Consider the following 25,664-nt stretch of genomic DNA (forward strand, 5'->3'; position numbering starts at 1 on the left):
CTATTGATCGAACGTCAGAGTATTTAATTAGCATCCACGAACCAAGCCTTTACTGTAGTAGGATCCATTACTCTGATTCCAGAGTTCATTGAATCGAGTTATTTTCGGCGTTAGACTGCATTTTTACTGTAATTGTAAAGTAACAATTTGTCAAAAACATGCACGACAAAGCAGTGAATTGTGAGGCATAATTTATTGGTTGTAAAAAGTATGTAGCATTCAGCAAACAGATCTTCCAGTTTGCAAACTGTGTAAGGTTTGTTCATCTTGTCAATGGTGCTATTATCTTAGTGTTATCTGAATGAAAGCTTTAAACAACTCCCCACACAATTAATTCTGTATTTAATAAAATGCACAATCCAATCAATCACCCTATGCACAATCAAATAAATTATAGTTGTTAAGCCTCCATTTTGCAAATGTGCCAAGTATGAAAATAAAGTAGATTTCTTTATTTCATTGCTGTATTTTATAATTGAGGTCATAGAAGTCTGTCCAGGATCCTCTTCTCGTTCTCTGGCTCATGAGTACAAGGTGAGATGCATCCACTACAAGAACAGAGTTATGCATTATGATTGTTATTAATCTTATTTTGAATTCTGATGAATGAAATATTTGTTTAAAAACATTACTTCATTTTCTCCCAGCATCATGTTTCGCCCCCCAGCAGCGAGTCTCTTGAATGTTTCTGGTGATGATAATAATAATATGAGTTACAGTGAGTGACAGCGATTAACAGAAATCATCCAGACATTAATATCTCTACAGAGGTTAGGTGTGGATGTTATGCTTTCATTGCATTATCTTAATAAAGCATGCGACACAAATGATTTATGATGTTAACTTATCTATCGTAGACATGATAGCTCAAGTGCTATTTTTAGGATTTAAATTGCATACAATAGTTGAGATCTGTACTGGCTATATCTAGTACAACATAATAAGCTAAAGACTCACTGGCCATGCAATCCATGCGCAGGACGAGGACAACAAAGTTTTCTAGTGTAATTTCACCACCAGAATCACCATATCGGAGAGCCATGAGATTCAGCATACTGTCACTCAATACAAACCCTTGAAAAAAAGAAGAAAAAAATATATATGAGCAGATTTATTCTGTTGGTTTGTACATTTGGTGATTAAATGGCGTTATAACGTTTATGACTTTAGTGAGTTACTTGAAGCCTTAAGAGCATTTCTGAGTTCATTCAGAGACAAACTTCCAGTGTGTGAAACATCCATGCCATAGAAAATATCCTGAGAAACAGACCAGAAAAGCAAATGCAACCAATTTTATATATGTAATGTGTAATGTAGAAAAAAATATGGACCACTGCATTGCATACTGAGTCACTATAAGCAAAAATTTGTTCTTTCAACTTCCGATGGATCGTTACCTTTAGAAAAACGGCTCGTTTCCACAAACGGAGACATTCAAATTCACTGAGCCTTCCAGTGACACTGAGCTGTATTGTTGCGTTAAAGATCATCATTAAACAACTTGTAAAATGTGATGAATTTGAGTTTTGTTCCAGATTTACAAAAGGCAAACGACAAACACAAGTGTCTGAAAGCCTTCATACAGTAGTAGAGGATACATCCATCAGCGCCACCATGCTCTTACACAAATCCAAGCTGAATCCTGTGGTTTTCTGTGAATGTCCTGCGAGATCAGATAAAAAACATACGCAGAATCACAGATAACTGGAAGCAAAACAGGAATAAAGGCTTATTTCTCTGGAAGGTTGAATCATCACCTGCATGAAGATTCTCATTCAGAAGTTTTTGAAGCTGCTCAGCGTCCACTTCTCCGTACTTACAGAAACAGACATATAATCAGATAAACAACTTCCTGTTCGATTGAAATATTTGGGGTCTTTAAGTTGCTTTTAGTTGTATATCTGATCATAATCATTCACATTCCCTCATAATCCAGAACTGTTGGAGAGTCACATGTACCTTATCTGCATATTGTAGAAAGATCTGGAAAGAATCATCAGTATCCCTGGGAATCATCTGAGAGAAATTGAGAAAATTTGAAAATACACTGTATATAATTTCAGAACACATATATACTGTATGTAACATGTAAAATATATATATATATATATATTATATACCTTAGTTCTTGTTATGCCATATCCAGAACTGTCTCTGAAGACACAAAATCAAAATCTGTGTAGTCCAACATTACATTATATTATAATACTAAAAACTTTAAAATGCTGCATGTGATTTTATGAATGAATGAATGTTTCTCGTATCCTAGTTTAATAAGCAGACACATCATAAACACATTTGTTTGAGCATCTCGACCAGCTCAGCACTTCATGTCAATAATGCGAAGGCTTACTCAATGACGGCTTCTGTCTTTGAATAGACTGTCAGAAGGAAGGATGAAACTTCATTTGGCTGGAAAGTTGAAGGAACGATGAGGTAGTCGCCCACTTTGAATCGGAAAAACTCCATGATTTCCCGAGCATTGATGAAGGCTTGGTTTTTTCCAACAAGACGGGTGTTTCTGAAGAATGAGGCAGGGAATTTTTCCCTTTGGTCCTTTAACTGGAGAAATAGTAAAAATGTTGATTATTCTGTCTCTGCAAAACCTAAAATACAACCAAATGTATCAGGAACAGGTTCAATACGTACATGAGCTGGCACCTGCAAGAGTTTCAAACAAAACAAAACAAAAAAATGTTAAAATACTCAATATTGCATTCAAATGAAGGTCTTAAAATAGACATTACAAGTTTTCAAAATGCTTTTTACAAACCTCATAAATGTTAAAGCCAATATGTAAATTGGTTGCCAAGTGCCTGTTTTTCTTGTGAGATTTTTGAATGAGAGACACAAGGAGATTTGGAGAGCATTCATCTCTAGGGTCTTCAACTGTCTCCTTAAGAGTCACACGAAACTGGGGATTCTTTGAAAAACTCTCTATAAATGCAAAAGAAGAAAAAAGAGAGACTGGTAATCTATAGGCCTATTAAAGAAGCAGTCTAAAAGTTTTTGAAATTTTCAGTGCATGTTTGTGTGAGGTAAAAGGACACAAGCTGTTGAAGCTCCGCCCCCTGTGTCGAAAAGCATTTTCCTGCCATCTCTTATTTTTTCCGTAAAAGTTTCTTGGGGGGGGGGGCAAAAAGTTTTGCAAGTGAGTAACCACATGGAAATCACCTAGGCAATTCTGCTGTTTGCTGTTGTGGCGAATTTTAACTCCCTGACAAATTAATAACTCCCTCGTTGAGGCCGCTATCTGTTTGCCTATTCCTAACCCCACACCGAATCCTAAACCTACCTATACTGGGGACTCTGGGGTCATAATCTGATGGGGGTCAGCAGCCGGTATCTCTTCTGTTTCTTTTGTCTCTCCAGATATTTTGAGTAATGTAAAGGGAACATGGTGATGTCTTTTTGATCTGAACGCAATAACATATGGCAATAGACTCTTCTGAGCCAGTTCTTCTAACGAATTGTTCAAAATAACTAACAATTGGTTTTGGTCTGACAAATCCTTTGAATGAAGTCATACTGAATCCGTCCAAGCTGTTATTGAATGAGCATCTGATTCACTTTCTGAACTAAAGTTCTGTCATCACATGGTAATGGTTACAGATCTATACAGGTGGAGCTGGGGAAGGTGTAGAGTTTTCTAAAAGTGAGTTGCAACTGCTACAGCAAATGTTGACCAAGAATTTGAAGGTTGAGCAGCGAGCTCATTGGCTACTGATACAGCAGGAACCAATCAGCTGTGCCCTATAGAGAATGATGTTATTGCAAGCAGATTGAGTTGGACCCATCAACCTACATTATCTAGAGTTAAAGATAACTTTGTATTTATCATTACTTCCAGTGATGTATGTCTCAAAATAAAGCATTTTTTTTACTTCAAGAACTGCTGTCAACCAATCAGAGCCTAAATTTCGACAAAGCCATACACACATTTATTTTCAGTAAATGGTCAGTAAGCATCATTATGCTTAACCAGATAGTAGTCATAGTCATAATAAAAATAGTTCTAGTAAGAATAATATAATATGAGTTAGTTTACCTAGGTCATTTGTACAACCGCCAGCTGTTGTTCCAGTCACCCACTGGCCTTTGTGCACTTCAGTTTTCCAGGATGAAGAATGAGATCCAGCAAGAACGTTCACATCCAAACAACAAACATCCACATCTGAAAAATTCTTGCAGAAATCCTCCATTGACATCCTGCAGAGACAGAAAACTGGCTGTAAAACAGTGATATGAAACCGTGGTATAAACAAAACGCCTTATATTCAAGAGATACAAGCATTGATCTAAAATAACTTTAAGAGACAAACATTTGGCCCTTTGTATACTGAAGTTCTGCTCACCAGAATTCTCCATTGTCAAGCACAACTTTGTGTTTTTGGTCCTCAGGACGTACAAATTCCCACAAAGGGGAACTAAAGAGACCAGATTAAAAAGATATCAGATGCCTAACAATAGATGCAGAGGAATTATATGTAGAAATGTCTTGGATTCAGACCTGTCGCTCCAGTCTCTGTTCCACTCTCCCTCACCCCAAGGGTTAAAGATCCTCACCAGCTTCACTGGACTACCTCTCCATACAACCTGTGAGAGAACCTCTCATAAGATCACAGGAATAATACTATCATAACTTACTGATGGTAAACACTTCGAAACTTGTTGTCTTATAAATCTGGGATGGTACTGTATATTATGAATATTGTTGGCTTTTGGACTAATTGCTTTCGCTTCTTCTTGGATAAAATGCTAAATGCATAATTAATGTAAAAGTGTAAACCACATTTGAATTAGTGTGATGTCTTATATAAGAAGTTCTCACCTCTGTAACTCCTGTGACGGCGTACGCGTGCATTTCCACAAGACCATTGGGTAACACATTATTTTGTATCAGACCTGCTTCCTAAAAGGAACAAAGTGATTTTAGGACTTAATGTGATCATGACGGTAGCAGGTAGGTCGCATGATAATAATAATAATAATGCATTTTTTTTTTATTGCTTTATAACAGGCTAATATTAAAGGCGCAGTCTTTACCCCTCCAGGAGTGCCACATCCCATCAGGTATTCTGATTGGCTGGCTCGTCTCATGGTGTCCCACAGCTTGTCTGATGCTTCACTCAGTTTAATGGTCACGTGTGGTCCACCGGTGAAGTCCATGAGAGCTTCTGATATGTTTCCAGCGTCCATATCCGCATAAGAGCCGCACACTCTGCAAAAGATGGAAGTATTTTTTGCACTTAAAAAAAAAAAAAAAGTTAACTAACCAGCTCTGGTGGACATATTATACTATTCGAAGCAGAAAATATATGAAATCAAAGGTAAAAGGCTGTTATTAAACTGAAACATACTTAGCATAAGCTTTCTCTAACAAAGCAGGCCAGAATTCATTTGGTGTTTTAGACTGAACAAAGACGAGTCGACCGTCAATAGTTGGTAGTTTGTCATCGATAACCACATCCACCCATGATCCAAATCTCCAGAACTGAAAACAAAAGGTGATAGTTTTGCTATAATTAAAAATATAGTAGCTTTAACTCTTAAAGGAATTGTTCAGCCAAAAATGGTTTAAACATTCACCTTAAAATGAAATATTCCTGCATAATCCACAGAGAAATTTTGTTCCTCCTGGATAACCTGCTTCATAATTCGTTTTTGAAATGTAAGAGCTCCAACCGATGCCAGAAACCAGCAGTTACCTTCACACACACACACACACACACACACACACGTTTGTTTCACAATATTAGTGAGGACATTGCATAGACCATTGATTTTATATCAGGTTAATGATACTTTCTAATGCCTAACCCAAGCCCCACCCCTAAACCTACCCATCACACAAACATGTGCAAATAAATGTAAAAAACAAGTTTATAGGCCTTTTTAACTAGTGAGGACCAGTAAAATGTCTTCACTAGTTGGTTGGCATAATATTTCACTACATAAGTGAGGACATTTGGCACACACACACTCACACTCACACTCACACACTCTCTCTCTCTCTCTCTCTCTCTCTCTCTCTCTCTCTCCCTCTCTCTCTCTCTCTCTCTCCCTCTCTCTCTATCTTTCACCGTTGTCTGCCCCAGCTACTAAAATCACAATTTCAAATGTCCCGCCGTTTGTTTCCAACGATGCAATAACAAAAGAACTTCTGCGATTTGGGAAAATTGCAAGCCCTATGAGAACGATTCCTTTAGGGTGCAAAAATACGGCGCTAAAGCATGTATTGTCTTTTAGACGTCAAATTTTTATGTTTCTAAGCTCCCAAGATCGATCCTTAGATGTTTCTTTTCGAGTCAAACACGAAAATAATTCGTACATGGTATACGCGAGCACAGAGAGTTTGAAATGTTTTGATTGCGGCGAAGTCGGACATAAGCGCTTCTCGTGTCCGCATAAAGTGCGCGATGAACCTCAGCCTTTAACGATTACATCTAGAGCTGAAGAACCAAATGGAGAACTTCAAGCGATTGAAAGGAATAGACAAGACACTGCGCAGATTGATATAGTGACGGAGGAGGTGAAGGAACAAGATGAGGTGAGTGGAATTGTTTCTAAAATCGTGAGTGATCAGCCTGGATGTAGTTATGCTGTAGAAAAGCCTGCTAGTGCTTGTGGTGCTACGGATAGGATGGTGAATGAATGCAGTGTAGAGGATGTGCTGCAATACTCTTTAGTGACTCAGGTGAATTGTTCAGAGGAGGAAGTAGGAGATGAAATGGATGGTTTATCTCAGAGTACTGAAGATAGCGTGAGAGATGAACAGTGGTCTGAGATGGAAAGAGTAAGAGAAAGTGATTTGTACACTGTTGAACAAATCAACAGTTTTCTTGATGAAACAAAAGGGAAAGCAGGAGTAGAAATTGGTGACTTTTTTCCTGATCTTGAGAAATTTGTTTCTTCAGTAGCTTGGGCCAGAAAAATGAATAACTGTACTGAGCTTTCTCAACAGAAAAGGTTTCGGCTTAAGAAACATATCACATCTGCTAGACAAAAATTGAAAATGTTTGGAAAAGAGCAGCTAACGAGGGGGAAAGTTAAAGACTCATGATGGGTTTCACTTTTTCTTTAATTTTGCGGCTCTCTTTCCTTTCTCTTTCTGATGGAGATCTTAAGAGTAGGATCACTAAATGTGAATGGGATGAGGGATATGAAAAAACGTGTATTTCTTTCTGAGATTATTAATTTGAAAGAGTTAAATGTTATTTTCTTGCAAGAAACCCACAGTAATTTAGATAACGAAGTTGACTGGGGGCTATGGTGGAAGGGAGAACACTTTCTTAGTCATGGGAATAATTTAAGTGCAGGGGTAGCAATTTTTTTTGCTCCTTCCCTTAATTTCAATATTTTGTGGAAAAATGAATTGGAACCTGGAAGACTCTTGATTGTTAGAGCTGAAATACATAATCTGAATTTCATTTTTGTGAACATTTATGCTCCAAATTTAGGCATTGAGAGAATAAGGCTCTTTTCTAAATTAGAACAGTTTTTAAGACAACAACATGATGGAGATTTTATTGTTTTTGGTGGAGACTGGAACTGCACCTTAGATTTCATAATAGATAGGAATGGGGAAGAACCACATCAAATGTCAGCTACTTGTCTTGCAAGATTGGTAAAGAACTTTCACTTATCAGATGTATGGAGAGAAAACAATCCTTTAGTTAAACAGTACTCTTGGGTGAGTTTTAGTAATGATACACTTTCTGCTGCTCGTTTAGATAGGTTTTACTTATCTCATAATATGAGGAACAGGACTCTGAATTCAACTATTACTCCTGTCCCTTTTTCAGACCACAAACTAATCACAGTTGAATGTAGTCTCATAACAAAAACCTATAAGAGTTCTTATTGGCATTTTAATGTTAAATTGTTGGAAGACACATTCTTTTGTGAAAATTTTAAGAATTTTTGGGAAGTTTGGAAGACTGAGAAAGGAAGATATGACAATATTATTCAGTGGTGGGAGATTGGGAAAGTGTTTATTAAAGAATATTGCCAACAATATTCTTCTCATTCTACTTTGTGTTTAAAGAAAACATTAAAGAGTTTGGAGCAAGAACTTAAGATTATTGAAGGGAACATGATTGAAAATGCTTCTCCTAATTTGAAGGATATGTGGACTGAAAAGAAAAACTGTTTGAATTTAATCCTTGATGAAAAAGTCAAAGGAGAACTTATAAAAAATCGTTTTCTAACAAAAAGAGACATAGATGCTCCTACGTCCTTCTTTTTTAATTTAGAACGGAAAACTAAACATGGGAAAAAGATGTTGTTTTTAAAAGATAAGGATGGACACCTTGTTTCAGACCCGGAAAGGATGCGTAGACTTGCAGTGGACTTTTATACTGAACTATATTCTGCTGATTCCTTAAATGATCAGTGCAGACGTGAACTTTTACAAGATCTTCCTGAGATATCTACAGAAAAAAAACAGCTTTTGGAAGCACAGCTTACTTTTAATGAACTGACTTCAGCAGTAATGGATCTCTCATCAGGGCGAGCACCAGGAATTGATGGACTTCCTGCTGAATTTTATAAACGTTTTTGGACTATTATTGGTCATGATTTTTTTGAAGTTGCTCAGAAATGTATAAGTGAAGGATGTCTATCAAGAAGTTGTCAGCGTGCTGTTTTAACATTGCTTCCAAAGAAGGGAGATTTGACACTACTAAAAAATTGGAGACCTGTAGCTATCTTATGTTCAGAATATAAAATTCTTTCTAAGTGTCTTGCTAAAAGGTTAAATGATGTATTACATGAAATTATTCATACGGATCAATCATATTGTGTAAAGGGCAGATCTATTGCAGATAATTTACATCTGATGCGGGATCTGTATGACTATGCTTTTTACAACAATGTTGATGTTGGGTTTTTGTCAATGGACCAAGAGAAAGCCTTTGACAGAGTTGACCATATTTTTCTTTTTGAGACTCTTAAGGCTTTTGGATTTGGAGAAAATTTAATTTCATGTATAAAATTGCTTTATAATGAGGCAACTTGCTTGATAAAAATAGGTGGCAGTCTCAGTGTCCCCATAAAGGTTCAGATCTCAGGGCAGCTTTATAGTATTGCTTTTGAGCCATTACTCTGTAAATTAAGAAGAGAATTAATGGGACTGCATATCAGAGAAATAGATTCTTCACAGTTTATTAAAATGTCTGCATATGCGGATGATCTTACAGTTTTAATAAGAGGTAATCAAGATATTAATGTTGTTAAAAAGTGTTTAGAAACTTATGAAAGAGCATCCTCTGCAAAAGTGAATTGGGGCAAAAGTGTGGCAGTATGGTGTGGGCAAGACAATAATGGTCCCATCCTTCCTGGAGAGTTGCAATGGGGAAGAGAAGGTTTTAAATACTTAGGGGTGTTTTTAGGATCTGAAGATTATAGGAAACAGAATTGGGAGGGACTAGTGGAGAAAACATGTGCTCGGTTGTCTCTATGGAAATGGTTGCTCCTTCAGTTATCCTATAGGGGTAGAGTTTTGGTCTGTAATAATCTTATTGCTGCTACTTTATGGCATAAAATGATGATATTAGAACCCCCAGAAGAATTGATAACGGACATTCAGAAAAAACTAGTTGACTTTTTTTGGTCCGGGTGTCACTGGCTAAAAGCACCAGTACTTTATCTGCCCAGGACGGAGGGAGGTCAAGGACTCATTGACATCAGGTCTAGAATCAAAGCTTTCAGACTTCAGACAGCTCAAAGACTCCTGTATGGTGAAGAAGTGAGCTGGCGTGGGGTAGCCCATGGCCTCCTGAGAAGAGCAGGTAAAATGGGTTATGATCGTCAACTGTTCTTAATGGACATTAATAAGCTGGACTTAACTGGTCTGTCATCGTTCTACAAGTCAATGTTGAGAGCGTGGACTCTTTTAAAAGTTTGCAGAGATATAAACGGTGAACAGAGTCAGTGGTTATTGGAAGAACCCTTGATCTTTAACCCAAAAATTGATGTGGATGTTCTAAAATCAACTTCTGTGAGGCATGCTTTATGGTCTGCAAATATTGTAAAGATTGGACACTTACTGACTGAAGATGGATGGATTTCTGCAGAGACTCTGGCTACCAAGCTTGGTATAAGATCAGTTCGAGTTGTGCAGAGGATGTTGAACCATCTATATGAGTGCATGCCGGTGGACTATAGAGACTCTTTATTTTTACACAAAAAAGAAAATGCTGTTTCTTCTTTCCCAGAACTGGATATTACAGCTGCGACTGGCTTGTGGCAAGGAATTGGAGGTGGTATTCTGTCCTTTAAGACACCTCAACTGGGGCGTTTCAGAGACATTGGGAAAAAAGCTCTTTATATGCTGTGTGTAAAAGTTCTTCATCTTCATGCACTTGAAACTGTAAAAGAGTCTAAATGGACAGAATTTTTTGGATCAGACTCTTCCCCGAAAGGTAGCTGGAGGACCATGTACAAGCCCCCCATTGAAAAAAGGTCTGGAGACCTGCAGTGGCGCGTTGTACATGGTATTATAGCTACAAACAGACACAGAGCACATTTTGATCCACTAGCGGGGATAGGGTGCCCTTTCTGTGAACAGCAGGAGACAGTTTTTCACTTGTTTGCTGACTGTAGTAGACTATTACCTCTTTTTGAAATTCTTGGAGGGTGGTGTCAGACTTTGGGAGAAGTTTTTACACTTGAGTTTTATATCTATGGACCTAAATATAAACGTAGCAAGAGAGAGATTTGTCATTTACTCAATTTTATTTTTGGACAAGCAAAGTTAGCTGTTTGGCTCTCTCGTAAAAGTAAAATAGGTGGTATGGGACAAACTGATGTGGTACTGATTTATGAGGGTTTGATGAAGTCAAGGTTAAGAATAGAATTTGAATATTATCGACTGAATGAGAATATTGAAGATTTCAAGTTCAAGTGGGCTATAAATAACTGTATTTGCGATGTTGACTATAATGGCAATTTACAAATCTATGTATAATTATATATGATGATAATGGTTGTAAAAAGGTTTATGGTTGTTTTGTTATTTATTTATTTTTTTTGTTTTTTTGTTGGCTAAATAATTGATTGAAGACTGTTTTTTTAAATTTTTGTAATAAAAGTTGTTCAAAGGTCTCTCTCTCTCTCTCTCTCTCTCTCTCTCTCTCTCTCTCTCTATCTTTCTCTCTCTCTCTCTCTCTCTCTCTCTCTCTCTCTCTCTCACACACATACACTCTCTCTCTCTCTCTCTCTCACACACACACACACGCGCATACACACACTCTCTCTCACACACACACAGACACACATGCACACACACACACTCTCTCTCTCTCTCACACACACACACACACACACACATACACACACACACACACGCATACACACACATGCACGCACACACACACACATGCACACACAAACACACTCTAACTCATACACACACACACACACACACACACACACACACACACACACACACATACACTCATTCACACACACTAACACACATTCTGTCAAAAACACTAAAATGCCATAAAGTGGAAAACAGCTTCATATTCTAAACTGTGTTTGTTTTCATTTGCTTTTTTTATCTCTCTACTCCAAGTAAATTTACATTTGACCTAATGAATCATTTAGTTTTAAGTTTAACTTCTATTCTCTTCAAAATGTGTTTATTGACATTTTCTGTTTATATTCACATGCATTCATCTGATATAATAATATATAAAACTGTACACACCTGTTTGATTTATTGCACAGCCACTTTATCTATTAAGTGACTGAGACCTGCGACCTTTGATATTTTCACCATCTCTAAATGATAGTTAGTATGTTTCGGTTTTGGTTTGATGTGTTAATGATTTATTTTTCGAATGCACAATTTTTGATTAGCTTCAAGGATGTAATGTACGCTTGGTGTGGACACTGTTGTGATTTGTTTATTACAGTTTTTTCCAATTGCTAACACACTAAAATGACATGCACAGCACAATAACTGAAACTGACACAGAGAGCAAAACCTCTTCTCAAGTCTCCAAAAGTCTAAACACATTTTCTGCTTTACACACATTTTGCAATTCAAAATGGCACTTTTTAAATACACTGAACACGGTTCTCTGTTCTCACGGTTCTCTTCTTTGCATAACACAAAACAGTCTGACATAAAGTCACATGTTTGCCATTTCAAAACACTGCCATTCAAAATGACACTACATGATCTGATTGGCCGATACATGTCTCACCTGACCAAACACCTCAATGCTTAACTGTTAACACTTCAATCTTTTTCAGTTTACTGTTTATTGTGAGCATATTTTTGTTCAGTCCAATGTAAATATATCTGCTGTGCATATGTTGCACTGACTTGTTTGGTGAAAAATAAAAAAAAATAAGTGTTTCAACAGCATGTGTGTGTATCTGCAAATATTTCTGTGCATGTGAACAATCTGAAGAATTGTCTACAATTTGAACTATTTTACAGTTTTTCTCGATTGCTTAAACACTATAACCAGGCTTTTGAACTAAAATTTCAAAACCATAACGCCATTTATCAAAAAGCACACCCATTTCACTAAACTATAAACACTATTCCCTGTTTTGACACATGAGTCAGATTTGTTGAACTGTCACTGCAAAACTCTACACACAAATCCCTTCATTTCTCATTGCCTAGACCATGTTGTCATTTAGAAAGCACTAGCACTAGCATAACTAAGAGTCAAAATTTAACACACATCAATCAGAACCTTCAATAGATATATAAAAGGGCCCAAATCAGTTTATTGCGTTTTGGAAAAAAATATATATTTGTGTGTGTGTGTTTTCTGTGTATGAATAAAAATGTGCCAATGTATCCACTGGTTGTGTCTTTTGTGTTCATCATGTGAAAAGGTTTGTGATGGGGGAACCACAAGCAACATAACTTACCAGTTTTGGAAATGTTGTTTTGAATTATTGCACCAGTGTCTTAGACTATGTTGTAGTGTGTGTGATTTTGAGGGCTTGTGTGTCCTGTCTGAGGGCAAAGTTTGGTTTTTCAGCAAGAGTGAATGGTTTTGAGTGTAGAGCTTCATTTTGACCTGAAAATAGGATGTTTGGGGAATTGGGTGAGACGTTATGGATTTGTGTTTATAGTTTTGAGAATACGAGCATAGTTTCAAGAAATGTGTTTAAGCAATCGAGAAAAACTGTAGTATTATGGCAAAGCATACTAAAGATGAGAGTGCTTTTCATTATGCCCAACAGTGTGTAGTTGGTTAGACAAAAATCTGCTAATATGAATGAAGTGTGCGCCATTTTGTGCAAAAGTTTGATTTTGATAATGCTTTATGTAGTTTAGGTTGCAGTGCTTCATTTTGCAGGATATATGGGGTATTTTTCAGTTTGGGTGTGTGGTTTTGTGAATTGTGTTAAGTATTTTGATAAAACCAGCCTAGTTTGCAAAATTGTGCGTTAGCAATTGAAAGTTAAAAAACTGTAACATTAAATGGCACATAATTGTGTATGACCCTCAGCAAATATACACTTTTTGTACAGCACAGAAGACCTACCTAATCTACCCTGAAGGAAGTCAAACCTTGAGGTTCCTTGAACGATGTAAACAGGGTTCGGCACCAGTTCCTGAAGGACACAGATCACACAGATACAGCAGATCACACAGAATCACAAGGGTACAAATCACTATCAAGAAACAACAGCAGACCGTCCTAATTAAGTTCTTCCGAAAATGTCATAGAATAAACTAAACAGTAAAGCATGCATGACTCTGCAGTTCCTTTAGTACACTTTACTGCCACTCACACCTTAAGTCAACATGACTATGCATTACGAGAACCTTAGCATTTACTGTATGTAAGACTATCATGATCAGCAGAGTTTCTGCTATAATCAGATCAGTTATTAGTTGAGTTTGTGTGTGCAGATCCTCACGTACATGTGGTCTTTTCCACACTACTTTCCCGAGCTCTTCCCGCTTCAGAGGACCGAACCCGATCGATTTCATCTCTGGAGGGAACAAGTTGTCTCTGAACCTCAGTCTTTCCTTTAGGCAGAACTGCTTGAGCTGGTGGAAGTCCTGATCCAGGAACCTTTCCGGATTGTTGGGAGATCCCTGTCCATCTTTGAGATTACGCTCCGACAAAATGTTTAAACACACACCAGGCGCTGGCATTGTGGATCAGATCTGTTGAATAGAAAGCAGCGCATTGCTTTCACTCTGCATGATGGTGAACAAAAACTTCCAGTAGCTTTTATAGTAGTTTACTTCCCCATTCAGTCGATTAGATTTAGATTAGATCAACCTTTTTTATGCAGAGCACAGAGCTAATGAAATACAGTAAACATTAAGGAAATACATGAATTGGTAACTCTGCTAATAACTGCAATTGCAGATTTCGAACAGAGACGGCGACAAATCAGTGAACTACAGTACCTTAGTTAACATGAACTAAGAATGAACAATACTTCTACAGCATTTATTAATCTTAGTTAATATTAAATTAAACATTTACTAATACATTATTAAAAATCAAAGGTTGTATTTGTTAACATTAGAACAATAATTCACTGTGAACTAACACGAACAAACAATGAACAGTTGTATTTTTAGTAACTAACATTAACAAAGATGAATAAATACTGTAATAATACATACAAATGTGCTGCTCATTGTTAGTTCATGTTAGTTAATACATGAACTAATGTTAACTAATGATCCTTATTGTAAAGTGTTACCCATGAATCTTTAACTTTATGCTTATTTCTTCATTTACTTTTGGTTTATGTGCATTCAAATTGCGCAGACATGCTGGGAAATCCTTCCACTGCTTCTGTATGAGCACGACTGAACTTTCATTTGCATTTCATTTCATTCATTTGCATGTCAGTTTCTTTCTCATGCAGGAATATTCCATGTAAAAACTGAAATGATATAACAACATGAACTGAAAAAACATACCTTTTGTCTCTTACTGTGGCTGGAAGATTATCCTGTCCTTCCCTAGGCAAAGAGCAGGAGGAAAACTGAGGAGAAGCCTTTTAAAGCCCGACTCCGCCTGCTTCTCCAGGTGTGATGCAACTTTATGGCTCTCAGGTCAATATTTAAATATTGTGCAAATGTGAGCTGAGTCTTTCACAGTGGTAGGATTCACTCCAAAACTAAATCTAAAAGTTATTTTGATGTTAGACTGCAGTTTACTTTAATTGTGTGTACTGTAAGCAGTGAGTCTCTTGAATGTTTCTGGTGATGATAATAATATTATGAGTTACAGTGACAGTGATTAACAGATATCATCCAGACATTAATATCTCTGCAGAGGTTACTGTAGGTGTGGATGTTATGCTAACTATCTTTACGAAACATGCATCACTTATGAAGTTGATTTCTAGCTTGTTATCTATCTATCTTCAATGTGATATTGGGGTTTAAAACTAAAGGCAGTCGGCCTAAAGTTCAATCTGATTCCAAGCTGATTGTTGATCTAAATTTTTTTTCTAACTTTTAGAACTAAAAATCGTTTAACTAAATATTGTATAAAAATGTAATTAATTTTCAAATAACTAAACAAAGCTTCAGAACATACAACCCTGTTTCTCAGCATTATTGATGTTGTATGAACAGATCTATTTTGACATTATATGATTTGTCATGTCTGTTTAATTCCTCAAGCCATAACTGATTGTGTTTACGTTCATTTCCTAACACATTTAACAGCTGCATGTACCTAGATTTAATATATATATATTCTAAGACCTTTTTGCTAACATTCCCATTAAGTTATGAAAACGTTCAAAACGTCCAGTTTATTAAATGTTTTAAAATCTTGGTTATACCAATGTTAAGGGAACATTCCATTTTTGCAAACATTATGGGAACGTTACTTTTGAACGTTCTGAAACAAGTAGAAACCCTTTAAAAAAAACATGAAACGAACATCAAAATAAAACATTTCAGGAAATAAAAGTTCCATGAACAATTTATCAGTACAAGTTTTTGTTCTAATGCTTTGAGAACATTATTGAAGACATTCTATTACAGTTTTTCTCGATTGCTTAAACACTATAACCAGGCTTTTGAACTAAAATTTCAAAACCATAACGCCATTTATCAAAAAGCACACCCATTTCACTAAACTATAAACACTATTCCCTGTTTTGACACATGAGTCAGATTTGTTGAACTGTCACTGCAAAACTCTACACACAAATCCCTTCATTTCTCATTGCCTAGACCATGTTGTCATTTAGAAAGCACTAGCATTCAATATTGTTCACTCAAATCAGCACAGCTTCAGCTCAGTTAGCACACAATTACCCAGGTGGAAACACTAAGAGTCAAAATTTAACACACATCAATCAGAACCTTCAACAGATAGATAAAAGGGCCCAAATCAGTTTATTGCGTTTTGGAACAATGGATCCAGAAAGACATGAAGGAAAAGGGATAAGAATGAGGAGGAGGAAGGGCAAGGACAAGAAGACAAGCAGTCTCAGATGAAATTCAAGCCACTCTAGTTGCCCATGTGTTAGTCAATGGTATGACTATGAGGGAGGCTTGGCTACGAGTAAGGCCAAATTTGAGTCGCTTTACCGTGGCCTCGAGAACCTTCAGGGAGGTGTGGTGGCAAACAAAATTCTATCACTGAATAAGAGACAAACATTTCCAATAGTCTTTGATGAGGTTTATTTTCTTGCAAGAAAAGGCCAGCAGTCGTACAGTCACACAGAGTGGCTGCAGAGTGTGACAGTGAAGAGAGGGCATCCTTTCTCCTTTATAGTCTTGAATCCCAGAATGTTATCTTTCTAGGCAAATGATGGTATTTCAACCATATGTGGAACATTCTTAGACGTATCCATCATATTGTATCCTTGAGTAGAGAACCTCCTGTCACGTCCTAACACTCTTTACCATTCCAATACAATTCGAATTCCATATTAGAATAAGGTTTGTGTGTGCTCTTTTACTGTCATATGTTGGTCACACACATCTTACTGTAAGTAAATATAATAAAAAAAATTAGAGGAGAGAGTAAAAAAAAAAAGAGTAAAAAAAAAAAGAGTAAAACAGGAAAAAAATTATTTTTGTGTGTGTGTGTTTTCTGTGTATGAATAAAAATGTGCCAATGTATCCACTGGTTGTGTCTTTTGTGTTCATCATGTGAAAAGGTTTGTGATGGGGGAACCACAAGCAACATAACTTACCAGTTTTGGAAATGTTGTTTTGAATTTATTGCACCAGTGCGTAAGACTATGTTGTAGTGTGTGTGATTTTGAGGGCTTGTGTGTCCTGTCTGAGGGCAAAGTTTGGTTTTTCAGCAAGAGTGAATGGTTTTGAGTGTAGAGCTTCATTTTGACCTGAAAATAGGAAGTTTGGGGAATTGGGTGAGACGTTATGGATTTGTGTTTATAGTTTTGAGAATACGAGGCATAGTTTCAAGAAATGTGTTTAAGCAATCGAGAAAAACTGTAATGCTATAGAAGGAGATTTGTTCATAACTTTGAGAGAATGTTCCCTGTTAGCTGGGCATGTGACCTGTGTCCAGGTGTTGTCCACACACAAGACAAGTGTAAACACGTTTGTGATCGGAATGTGTGTCCTGCTACTACAAAGGAGTTGAGGACGCATTGTGATGGAAACTCAATCTAGCCATCGTCTCTGCAGGTCAAAACACAAAACCCTGTTCACTGTCGTGAGCTGGGGGCTTTCGCGAGACAATGAAGAGCGAAGACAGAGTTGAACGCTGCAAGTTTGCTTTTGCACTCGAAAGTTGCACAGCTGTTCACAGTCTGCAAAAATAATGCACAATTGTCCCACCACATCTGGCAATGATTTCAGACCTATACAGTGTGTCTCTTTTTATTGTTTTGATCATCAATGTAGCCTATTACTATTTGCAGCTTCCTCCTCCTCATTTTACGAGATTTGAAACACACCCGGTGAATAAAAATAGTTTTTAAAAGAAACCCCAGACTTTGCACCAGGGCAATTTTTCCATGACAGACTTATTTTATGGGAAACACAGATCCGGGGTGCGTTTCCCGAAAGCATCGTTGGCCAACTATGGTCGCAAGTTCATCGCAATGTCCATTGAACTCTATTGGTAACGAGGGAACTTGCGACCATAGTTGGCTAACGATGCTTTCGGGAAACGCACCCCCGATCAGTTATCCAGATACAGGAGTCACGTGTAAATTGTCGCGTCTTGATTGGGTGATGATCCGATCTGGAGTGCGTTTCCCAAAAGCATCGTTAGCCAACTATGTTCGCAAGTTCCGTCGTTATCAGCAGTTCAACGAGTCTGTGTTTCCCGAAACCATCGTTCTAACGAACATTCGCAAACAGCATCATAGAGTTGTGTAGTGGGAACGACATATCCACCTGTGCATAGTTTCTAGTTTGCATGACATGTGGACTTGATAAATCTTTATCTTAAGCATAATAAGCAAGCTGACATTCAGTAGGCTACAACCTGTGTCTTTTATTTATAATTCATACAAATGTAATTTACGTCTTTTAGTTTGTGAAAATATTTAAAGCACCGTTTTTGAAGAGTGCGCATGTGTGAACGAGCTCTAGTGTGTGAGAACGACCACTTTGCGACAATACGGTTTACCCCAGATTGCTTAGATCACGGTGATCTTATGTTAATGCCAAGTGTTCAAGCAGCCAAAGCGATAGTGAGCATTTGAAAGCAGCCAGTGTTAGATTCATGTATCAAATATATTGCATTCCAAATTACATAAATGCCTTGGAAATATCGGGACTGGACACCGCAATAGCCCGTGTTTCTCACATCGCATTTACTGTGTTACACTTATAATTCACTTCGACTTTTCCAGAATTTTACGGACGTTTAGGTATTTTTTCTTGTGTGTGCAATGCTTCAAAATCAATTCAGAATTGTAAGAAGAAACAATCACGGGGCAACTTTTATCTCCCACCCTTATACTCCCAGAAAAAGAAAAGTACATAATTGTACCTTTAGGGGTACAATGGCTTGTCACTGGGGCTTTACCCTCAAGGGTACAATATTGTACCTTAACCTTTAAAAGAAACGGTACATATATGTACCTTTTAATGCTTTCTGACCATAATTTATTGTACACTATAACTGAGATCTGCACTGGCTATCTAGAACACAATAGGCCATGAAATCTATGCAGGACGAGGACAACAAAGTTTTCTAGTGTAATTTCACCACCAGAGTCACCGTATCGGAGAGCCATGAGATTCAGCTGTCACTCAATACAAACTCTTATGAAAAATATGAGCAGATTCATTCTGTTGGTTTGTACATTAGTCGATTTGAAGATCAGTTGAGAACATGAACAGTTGAGGTCAGTCTTAACTAACAGAAAGTAAAGTTACCTGTAACCTTGAAAGCATTAGTTCATTCAGAGAGTGAAACATCCATAGCTATAGTTTAAGGACAAATTTCTCCTCAGAAGTGAACACACACACACACACACACACACACGCACACGCACACACACACACACACACACACACACACACACACACACACACACACATGTCTGGTGCACTATCTTTGTGAGGACTCTCCATAGACGTAATGGTTTTTATACTGTACAAACTGTATATTCTATCCCCTTACACTGCCCCTATCCCTAAACCTACCCATCACAGGAGACATTCTGCATTTTTACATTTTCAAAAAAACTAATTCTGTATGATTTATAAGCTTTTGTACCCATGGGGACCTCAATTTAGGTCCCCACGGTGACACGAGTCCCCATGAGTCTGTGTGCATTCAGGTTTAAGTCCCCACCGGTGTAGAAAAACATGTCCACATATACACACACACACACACACACACAGGTATTTCTATGTTTTATGGGGACTTTCCATTGACATAATGACTTTTATACTGTACAAACTGTATATTATATTCCCTAACCTTAACGCTACCCATTGTAACGGTCACTTAGAGCATTTACTGTAATTCGAGGTACAATGAGAAATGTGCATGTATGTAGAGAGTGTGTCTGTAATAAATGTGAAAGTTAAGGTGAGTCAGACTTTACTCTACCAACTTTTGTACTCTTTCTTTTATTTCCCTTCCGATTTGTGACCAGAGTTGAATGTTTATTTGTAGTATGTATATTGTATATTTAAGTAGAAAGCTTTTTTTCTAGTGGGCAACTTATTCAAAACATAAATTATACATGCAAGAGAGTAGAGAGCATTCAGTTTGAGACTCACCAAATCTACACATTCAGATCATCAATTACAAAGTTTATTTGGTGTTAATGATGTACAGATGAATAAACCCTGTCGGAAGATCCCTGTCCATCTCTGAGATTACGCTCCGACAAAATGTTTAAACACACACCAGGCGCTGGCATTGTGGATCAGATCTGTTGAATATTCTTTATTAGATTGCATTGAACTGTGCAAAGCAATACATTATTATTTAACTTTAAACAACTTTATTATATCATATGCATGAATATTCCATTCAAAACTGAAAAAATAACATGATATGACTCTTTATGACTTTATGACTCTCGGGTCAATATCTGAATGAGCACAATACAGATCAAAGAGTGGCAAAAACCACTTCACATGATGTCTGTACCTCATAAATGATCTCAGATAAAGTGGAATATGGCAGAAAAGGAAGGAGTTAACTCATAAACACAGGCAGAATATCCATGCAAAGGAAAGGTTTCAAAGAATCTGAAACTGAAACACAGTTATGTTTTTAGCAGCACAAGAACTCAAAACGGCCGACAGTAGCAGACTGTCTTTCATTGCACCTTAAAACTTTCAGATCTATATGATTACATGTCACAATAAAACAACCAATAAGTAATGTATTCTTTGATGAGGTCTGAATCCCAACAGATGAAATGCTCTTTAATGTGTGCTATGTTTACCAATATTTATTCCAGATTTGAAGGACAGATATATTTATTTTTTTGTTCATGCATTTATATTTTATTCAATGGGTTCGTTAATAACTTATTAACCTGTTTATCTATCTCCGAGACCAGTTTCAAATCAGGGTTATAATAGTTAATACAACTAAACCCATAAAAAAAACAAAAAAAACCCGTTTTATTTTAAATGAAATAAACATTAACTGAATTAAATTAAAAGCTAAATTATTTTGTTTCAGCATTTCTCATTTTCGTTTGGTTTAACTTGATGTCCTAAAATAACTACAACGAAAAACTTTAATAAAAATAAATAAAACCACTAGACATATTAAAAAACAATGTAAATTGTTTTTAAACAAACAAACAAACAACAAAATTACTTAAAACTTAAACTTACTTAAAATTAAATAAAAAATTTTAACTTTTTCAAAAACTAGTATAGTGTCTCAATGATACTAAAATAACTGTTTCAAAAATTAAATGTACTGGTTTAATAGTAAATGGTCAGTAGGTGGCGCTGTGCGCAAAGTTATAAAAGATAAAAGTCAAGAATGCCTGAATATTTGTTCTGCCCTTCCAATCTAGAACATAATAATACGCAGTATGGATAATAATATCTGTTTGAAATTAATCTCCCCTTTATTTTGGCACTGAGAGAATAAAATACAGCAATTATTCATGGTGATTAGTAACAGTAAAGGATGAACACAAATACATGCATTGCAATATTTCTGCAATGCATGAACATGAGCCCAAAAATATGACATTTGTATTTCACTATAGTATATATATATATATATATATATTTTACTATACACTAAGGAGCATGAAAATATAGGAAAACATCTACAACTGCTGTTCTCTATTTCATCAACTTCACTTTTATCCAAATTAATCAATATATGAAATAAGTCAGCAAATTAGTTCAATTACATTTGACATATTCACTTTTTTCCTAAATGAAATTCATCGTTTGTCAGATAACAGCAGGTACAAAGACTCATGTGAGCTCGTTTCTCATCTGCGTATTACATCATCTTTGACCAGTTTGTTCCATTTATTATTAAATATTTCAAGTATTTTCTTGAGTTTCTATATGGCACTTGTAATCCAGATCAGAACGGGCTCACTGGTCCGTGTGAATTATTCAAAACTATGTTCCCGTCTCGTATTTTTCTTTATTCTTTAGAGAGGAGAGTTGAAATCAATGTCTGCTTATTCTCAGCTCTCAGAAAGCCTCAACAGTGTTACTGAACTCTACAGACTCATTATTAAATAATAATAACAACAATTATTATATTTTATCAGCAAGCCCTGTTTAGATTGTCTCACCCTTACGAAAAAGTTTATTCAAGTGCTATTAGTATACTAAAAATAAGCTTCTCATAGCTACACTGTAAAAAAAAGTGTAATTTTACAGGAAATGGTCTGTATTTTTTTTACAGAATTTTACCGTTTTGTCATTATACAGTGAAATGCCTGTTATTTTACAGATATTGGCTCATAAGTATACTTTAAATTACACTAAAGTATGATTGACTTATACTGACATTAAAGTCTAAGAATATTTGGCCTATACTCAATCTTTTGATCAAGATCATATTTATACTTAAACGTATAATTAAGTATTCTAAGTATACTTGTAGTTGTGTTTACGCTTTGGTTTTAGTAAAATAGTGTTACACACTGTCTTCTAAACTTACATTGTTTGAAAATATTGATTTATAAAGAAAACAGATGTAGATTACAAGTATGCAGTATAAAACTACAAAACAGCTTACAGAGTATAATTCAGTGTGCTTTCATTAGATAAAAAATGTGTTACAAGTATTTGACGATTAGTATATCTATAAGTTCACTTCTAGTATAGTTGCAGTACAAACAAAAAAATGTAGTTATAAACTAGTTGTGTACTCAAAGTTTAGTACTGTTAAACTTAAAGTATACTTTTATATACTAAAAAGTGTGCCAATTTAGTCCCAAGAAGTATTGAAATAGTACACTTACAAGTATACTACTAATGGATTGATATTAGTATACTTACTACATAATATATACTTTAAAATATACTTGAACTTTAAAATATAAACTTGAAGTATACTTAATAAAATGAATTTGAAGTATACTTATTTTTTGATCCCAGAAAAAAAAAAAAAAATCAATAGTCAACTTTAGACATTCTACTAACAACAAGTAACTTTACAACTACATGTCAGCTAACTCTCATTAGAGTATTAGTAAACTGTTAGGGTTCGAGTTACTAGAATAAGTGAACAGAGTTGCAAAAGTTACTTTTAGTCAGTAGATTGTCTGTTGGGAAGCATCAAAATAAAGTGTTGCAAACCTCACTGAAGCTCCTCTTTTGTAGATTATTATTAGTGTCTTATAATAAATGGACTCACTGGTAAGCGATTTTTTCCTAGAATATTACGTTAGAAAACCAGTTTCAACTTCCTGTCTTAGTGTTTCATGTCCTGTCGTTCAATATCCCAAAAATGCCATTCACTGTGAAGAGCTAATGTGATTATGAATACATTTATAGCACTTGTAAGTGCTTGTTTTTAATTAAATCTTATGAGATGCAGTTAAATACAAACACAGGGCATTGTCTATCGCATAACAGTGTTATATAATATGACACATGACATATGTATGAGGCCATTTTTTTAAAATCCAAATCCATTAATTACGATTTCAAAAAAGCACTTAATACAGACAATAACTTGAGTACACCTGTTATTTCTTGAGTAAAATTCACTAGGAAGGAAGCTATTGTGTTGTCATGTGACTAAGAAACATAAAACAGGAAATTACATCACAGATTGCATGTCAAGGTCTGTAAGATTCTCTGAAAAATATCAAATAATTTAACCATTTTATGACAAGTTGTCAAATGTCAAGTTAGTTCTGATAGTTCTGTTTTTGTAATTTAATGCATTGACATTCAGTTATTTGCACATGTCGAAAGTGGTGAATGAATACCAAATACTTAACCTTTTTTATTTTGCAAAGTGAAAGATGCATCTTTCATGAAATGTTTTGTCATAAAATGAGTTTTTCTAATGTGAAAATTAATAAAACTATAATCATATCAGATGTGCTTCAAGCAAGTCCCAATAAATCCAATTAAACAGACTCTCGTGCGCTTGTTTTCAGTGCATCGCCATCATAATTGGAAGATAATAATAGATTTGCTTTTGATTATTTCACGCGCACACCTCGCTAATATTCTAGCTTGGGTTCAGGAGTGTACATCTGAACCCAAAGCGAGCAGGAGACGTTTATTAGTCGAGCGTCTGACTCTCCTTCACCGGGATACGGGTGACATTTCCGCTGAGTTGCGCTGTAATTATCCCGTATGTCATCAGGCATCCAGCGAGATGCTCTTGTCATGACTTTATTTATTAATAAAGCTCACGTGTGTGAGAGCGCTCATGTGAACTAACACACTGTGTCAGTCTGCAGTCTGAAGATCCTCATGCAAGTTCACATTATGTCTGGAGACACCTGTCACCCGTTCATTTAGAGACTTTGTGAGGTTTATACACAAGGGTTAATTTAGTGGAAAATGACAAAACACAAACACAAACACACACACACACACACACACACACACACACACACACTTGGGTTTCCATGTTTTATGGGGACTCTCATTGACATCATGACTTTTATTCTGTACAAACTGTATATTCTCTCCCCATACACTAACCCTACCCCTAAACCTGCTCATCACACACACACACACACACACACACACACACACACAAACACTAAACCTGCCCATCACACAAAAACTTTATGCATTTTTAATGATAAAAAAATCACTTAGTAAGCTGTTTCCTCATGGGGACCAAATAATGTCCCCACAAGGTCAAAAATGACTTGCATTACTATCATTGTGTTGATCCCCATAACGCAGGGTTTACCAGGTACACACACACATATACACACATATACACACACATACACGCACACACACACACACACACACACACACACACACACACACACACACACACACACACACACACTCATGTTTACCTAGCTATATAAATGACTTTTCTATAAAGCTAAATACAATTATAGACTAATCATACGTCACAATATTCCTCATTATAATATTTAATATGCAGAATAAAGGGGCGGGGCCTGGTTGAGTTAGTTAGTAGTGTGTTAAACTGGTGGTTATGGTAAGGGGCGTTTCCCAAACACACTCGAAGCGCTCGACCAATCACAACACACTGATCCAGCCGACCAATCAGAGCACAGTGTGCTTTTCAGAAGGAGGGGCTTCATAGAGACAGGAAGTAAACAGAGCGTTACTGACAGACTGGGAAGAGAGGAGCTGCAACAATGGAGAATATGAGGAGAATAATCAACATTCAAGCAGGAAAACCTGTTCTAGTAGAGCCTAAAACAACATCAAGAGTTTGGATAAGGGAATATGTCTTCTTTAAGAATGAATCAGTTTTTAAATTAAGGACATTCCAAGATTTTCCCTAAAAAACACTTTAGCAAATAGAGCTCTTATTTACATTCAAATGGTGGAAAATGTTGATAACTGCTTAAATATAACCATAAATGCTTCTTAAATGTGATAAATTACATATACTGATCAATTTCAATTAATAACAAACTGCACGTGTTAAACCGTTAAACCGCTGGAAATGTCATCATGCTGTGAATCACATCTGATGATAAATTAACAAGCCATCAACCTTTCCTGAGATGAATTCATTTTCTTTTAACGATATAGTTAATGTCACGCTGCATCGCAGCAGTTTGAT

At 36.2% G+C, this 25,664-nt stretch overlaps 1 protein-coding gene across 1 annotated transcript; it reads right to left on the bottom strand.

The window, feature by feature from the left end:
• Positions 1–174: 174 nt before the first annotated feature.
• Positions 175–15,031, bottom strand: LOC311072345 (calpain-1 catalytic subunit). The gene is made up of 22 exons (XM_084097309.1): positions 14,930–15,031; positions 13,907–14,155; positions 13,524–13,593; positions 5,590–5,708; positions 5,361–5,494; positions 5,047–5,221; positions 4,832–4,912; positions 4,511–4,596; positions 4,356–4,427; positions 4,049–4,209; positions 2,774–2,937; positions 2,650–2,661; positions 2,354–2,562; positions 2,121–2,154; positions 1,960–2,016; positions 1,758–1,815; positions 1,599–1,663; positions 1,398–1,466; positions 1,179–1,257; positions 958–1,074; positions 633–688; positions 175–548 (listed from the first exon to the last, which is right to left on the bottom strand). Exons 2-22 carry the CDS (start codon positions 14,141–14,143, stop codon positions 522–524), a joined length of 2,082 nt encoding a protein of 693 aa, XP_083953435.1. The 5' UTR covers positions 14,144–14,155; positions 14,930–15,031; the 3' UTR covers positions 175–521.
• Between the last annotated feature and the right edge of the window lie 10,633 nt (positions 15,032–25,664).

This window comes from Abramis brama, assembly GCF_963993115.1.
Source record: "Abramis brama genome assembly, chromosome: 21".
In the NCBI taxonomy this organism is placed as follows: domain Eukaryota; kingdom Metazoa; phylum Chordata; class Actinopteri; order Cypriniformes; family Leuciscidae; genus Abramis; species Abramis brama.

Bases quoted from the DNA above. Each gene is read 5' to 3' on its own strand.
- LOC311072345 (XM_084097309.1), bottom strand. From the start codon at position 14,143: ATGCCAGCGCCTGGTGTGTGTTTAAACATTTTGTCGGAGCGTAATCTC. The intron at 4,210-4,355 runs GTGAGCAGAACT...CTGTCTCTGCAG, and splicing joins CTTGACAATGGAGAATTCTG to GATGTCAATGGAGGATTTCT. The intron at 689-957 runs GTGAGTCTTTAG...TATCATCACCAG, and splicing joins GCGCATGGATTGCATGGCCA to AAACATTCAAGAGACTCGCT.